The 4,658-nt window shown below is 38.0% G+C and overlaps 1 protein-coding gene across 2 annotated transcripts in view; it reads left to right on the top strand.

Annotated features, from left to right (window-relative positions):
• xrcc1 (X-ray repair complementing defective repair in Chinese hamster cells 1) overlaps positions 1-4,658 on the top strand; it is a 33,399-nt gene that overhangs the window by 4,965 nt on the left and 23,776 nt on the right. For both annotated transcript variants that reach the window (XM_050046760.1, XM_050046761.1), the window contains exons 6-7: positions 712-835; positions 1,071-1,180. In XM_050046760.1, coding sequence (XP_049902717.1) covers positions 712-835; positions 1,071-1,180 — 234 coding nt within the window. The remainder of the gene's footprint in view (positions 1-711; positions 836-1,070; positions 1,181-4,658) is intronic.

Here is a 4,658-nt window from a genome sequence, read left to right as displayed (position 1 = left end):
TTTTTGTTGGCGGAAGACAAATAAAATGCTTAAATTATCTATTTTGTCCTCATTTTTCAACATTTCTTAATCAGCCTTGCTTATTTAACTGTTGAACTGTTGTATAAAAGCAATATCACACGAGAGGGAGTGATGTTGTACTGTGATATCGTCATGTGACAATATCACAGTACAACATCACGAGCTCGAGTGTGATATTGCTTAAATAACACCAGAGGTTGTCCGACCAATGAGAATTTGTTCAGACGAAAGCATATCGACCAACCGATTGTCCAACTGACCAGATGGTGTCAGCCCCAGAAACCACACACATGAGAGAGACCAGCACTGAACAAATAAGCTATCTTGTAAGTGTTGGCGTGAGATTCAGTGTCATCAGAGGACAGTCTTTATAAGCATGTAAATCTAGAGTGAAATGTGCGACCGCACTGTTATCAGCAGTGTTTTAGTTCAGCATGAACATGATGTAGTATAATACATCTTGCCTTTATTGATGCTCTGGTAGGAGTCCAGCACTAAGACGTGGCGCAGTATCTCACTGCAGTGTGTAAAGCATCTAAAGCATCTAACTTATCCTGTGAACCACATAACTTCATGAACTAATGAAATCATTTGTCAAGTTGAAACCTGTTTGCTATATCAAGAGAAAATACACTCCAGTCACTGCCTCCACTTTCTCTTTTGGTGCTAAACTTCCTTCTCTCCCGTCAGAAACTGACGAAGCTGGGGCAGTTCAGGGTGAAGGATGAGTCTTCTACACCTGGTCCCAGCCTTCAGCCAGGCAGTCTCTTCTTCAATCGCGACAATGCGGCAAAGTCCAGCACTTCACTTAAAGGTAAATCCGCTCATTTAAATTAACCACCTGCTGAAGCCCAATTAAACTCTTTCATGTCCTTGTAACAGTAAAGTGCTAATCAGGTTGAATAATTAAAAAAAATGTCAAGAGAGCGCTAATTAGGCTTAATTTAAAGCTTTTTAAGTGTTCCAGGAGACAAAAGGGAGGAGTTGTTTCAAAGGCATTCTTTATTATCAGGCTACTTTTTATCTCACCAGCACTTCTCTGTCTTTAGTGTCTCCTCAGAGTGAGAAGTTGAGTTACGCCGCTGCTGCCCTGCAGGCTGGTGGCAGCTCGTCCCACTCGTCAGGTCAAGCTTCCTCCTCCAGCTCTGCCTCACCACAGGTACTAAACATCACCATCATTTCCTCCACTGAAGGACAGCCAGCAAACAGCGATTCCCTTAACATTCCCTTTTTTTTGCTTTATTTAGACAACAGGAAAGCTGAGAGGTACACAGCAGAGGATGAAGCAGAGGCAATTAAGTTTGTGTCAGAATGGGCCCTTTAGTTATTGAGAGTTTTAACGACAACATCATTTCTGGGAAAGTTTATTTGATTTAAAACCACATGGGGTCTGAAAAACAAGCTTTTGGCCTAATAACTAAAGTGAATTTAAACCAGAAAAGAAACTATAATTTAAGATGTTTTGTTTTTGTTTTGTCTTTCTTTAATCAGCATCATAGTTTCTGACATCAGCTTTGTCTTAATCAAATTCAGCTTTCAAATAATTGTCTCTATGAGTACAGGAATAACTCAAGCACAGGTGAACAAATATCTGACATATTGAACAGCTGTTTTGCCCATAATGGTCTGCATTTTAATGATACATAATGTATGTGCTTTTGTGTTTTTCACGTAGTAATAGAATTACAATAGAACAGACATTCTCATTCAAATCAACATAGCAGGATGGTCAGAGTGCTGGCGATTTTTATGTGTAACTTTCATATGTACAAACTGACTTGTAGGCACAAAGGCACAAACTTGCTGCGATGAGGTTTTGCGATAACGACCAAACCAGCATTGGAGTAGTACTTTCCAAATATGTGAGCTGTTACTTTAAAAATATCACCATTACTGTTATTTTCTTGTTTCATCTGTTGCGCTTAAGTGCATGTTTGTTGAAACATGATGTAGCGTTACTGTAGCTGCCTCCAAAGAACGAGTGAGAGTTGCTGCTCAGTGGACAGCTGAGAGGATATGAGAGACTGTGAGGATACACATACACATTTTAGATATATTGAATTAAGGGTTTTTGTAGGGCTGGGTGATATAGCGACTATGTATGATATATCGATAAATTCTCAAGCAAGATATGAATCTAGACAACACTGTTTATGTGGATATATGGTCAAGTTGCGTTACAGATTGCATACCAGTGTTCATCTCTCTTCTCACACTCCCCGCACAGCTCCGCTCCACTCACTCACTCACAAGTTCTCCAGCAACCCTAAGAGAGAGACAGAGCTGCTCCTCTGTTTAATCTGTCTGTTATTTAGTCTACAGTGTGACATTGGTTTGTATGTTGCACGAGCTACGCTAAATCAGTCTGTGAGGTGAATGAAATTATCGCTGTAGCATAAGTGCAATCCGGCATCGTTGTTCTTCTTGGTAATTGTAGTCTATTTTGTGACATAGAGACAGCGCCTGGATGCAGGCGACAGGTGTGTTTAAAAAAAAAAAAAAAAAAAAAAAAAAGCAGCCACAACACAGTCGTTTCATATACGAGACGTATATAACGCAGACAAAATGTCTCTCGCGACTTCCCTCTCTCCGCCTCTATGTTGATGCTCTGTGCATAAAAAAGATTAATAACCTAAATAAATAAAAAGATTTAAATCATTTTCCAGCACTACATCCATCTGAAAGACCATGGAAAACAACTTTTTAATCCCCTCCACAAAGATTTTTAATTGTTTCAAACTACAGTGGATTAATGCCTACTTGATACGTTTATACTCAAGTTATAGTTTTGTGTCCTGTGCTGCAAACCTTTAAACCTCTGTAGCCCCAGTGCTGTGTGCAAAAACGTTAACGTACAGCCCAGCTATTTATTACCTCCGCCAAGGAGGTTATGTTTTCGCCGGCGTTGGTCTGTTTGATGAAATTTTCAGGAAAGGTGGATAATGGGACAAGGAACAGATGATAAAATTTGGGTGGTGATCGGTTGAAGCAAAGTGGATAAAATAATAAATAAAGTCTGTCATCTGACAGCCTCAGCAGCAATTCCAATTTCTAAAGACGGTGAAAATAGCGCCATCTGGTGGCCGGAAAGCACGTCTTGTTCTACTTGCTAAATATTGTTGTAATTCTAAAGTTGAAATTAATGTTCTGTGTTGGAAAAAAAGTGAAAAATACAAAAAAAAACATATTATATTCTGTGTTGGTACAAAATTAAAACGAAATAAATACACCTCAGTGTCTCCATGGTGAAGGCATATATAACCTAATAATGATAGTGATGCAAATAACCTAACTGTGATGCAGGCTGCAAAATCTGATGCAGAGGGGGAGGGAATATCACCTACTTGGCGGAGGTCTGCACTCTCTGAGTGCTTTTCTAGTTTTGTATAGTTTTTCTTTTCCACTTTGATCAGCTGCATATTTTTAAAACAGGAAAAAAAAATCCTTGTCTGTGCATTTTATTTTGATCACAGTCTGTTTTTTATAAAAGTGCTTGTGACATCTCAAATGTGGCTTTGACCTGCACCTGAAAACATGTAGCCCATTTTGTAGAAAATACCGAGATATATATCGTGTATCACCATTCAGCCTGTAAATACTGAGATATGATTTTTGTCCATATCACCCAGCCCTAGTTTCTTGTGACCAAAGTAGAGTTGGTGATTGTTGGAACCGTGGACAAAGTAACATGACTACAAGACTAACTAAGATCCATTTGTTGATTTTTATTTTGTTTCTGTCTAAATTTGAATACAGTGTGTTATACAATGTGTTACCAAGCTAACATAGTTGGGTGAAAGAGAGAAACTTGGATTGGTGTCTGTTGCATTTTTCTGTTAAATAAGAAAAAGAGATGCAAGAGTAGGCCAAAACAGCGTTCTCAAATTAGTGTGACACAGTTGTATCTATCTCACTACGTCACCACAAACTAAAAGTCCTAGGATGTGTATGAAAAACGTATTAATACATTACAGTATTTGAAAAAATAACAAGCATTGTGCGTCAGATTCTTTAATCTTACAGCAGATATCTCACATTATACAACAGTTAGTTCCTGCCCTGCAATCTGATTGGTCGAGAGACAGTAAAACTGTGACAATATTGGAGTACAACATCACGGTTATTTCACTGTGTATGCAGTGTCAGAAATTAGCAAGGGCCACGGGCCATTTGGCCCGCAATTTATCCAAGAATGCCCCCAAAAGCCATGTTCCGGGGGCCAAAATTGCCCCCAAGTTTTCGAAACAACTGTATGTATTTATATTTTTAACAGTATTAAAATCTGACATTAAAGTATAATTTTATTTTCATTAAATTAATTTACCGTCACATCTACAACTCATTTTGCAGACATAATCAACGAGATTGCACTGATTACATGAGAGTAATCTGACAGAGAAGGGGAGGGAAATTTAAATTTAAATTTTAAATTAACTTACTTCCAGGATTGCATCTAAGGAATTTATAGTAATTTGGCCTTTTTAACAGTAAAAGTAACTGTAATGTGGTGAAACATTAGTACTGCTATCAGTAGATTAATGGTTAAATCATCACATTTAAACTGGTTGAATTATAGGAAATCTGAGTGATATTTTGCAACCATAACTTTATGTAACCCATTATTTATTTCATTTATA

This window comes from Epinephelus moara, chromosome 6 (genome assembly GCF_006386435.1).
Source record: "Epinephelus moara isolate mb chromosome 6, YSFRI_EMoa_1.0, whole genome shotgun sequence".
Lineage (NCBI taxonomy): Eukaryota > Metazoa > Chordata > Actinopteri > Perciformes > Serranidae > Epinephelus > Epinephelus moara.
The sequence above is the reverse complement of the archived record's forward strand: the minus strand, read 5'-3'. Positions and strand labels throughout refer to the sequence as shown.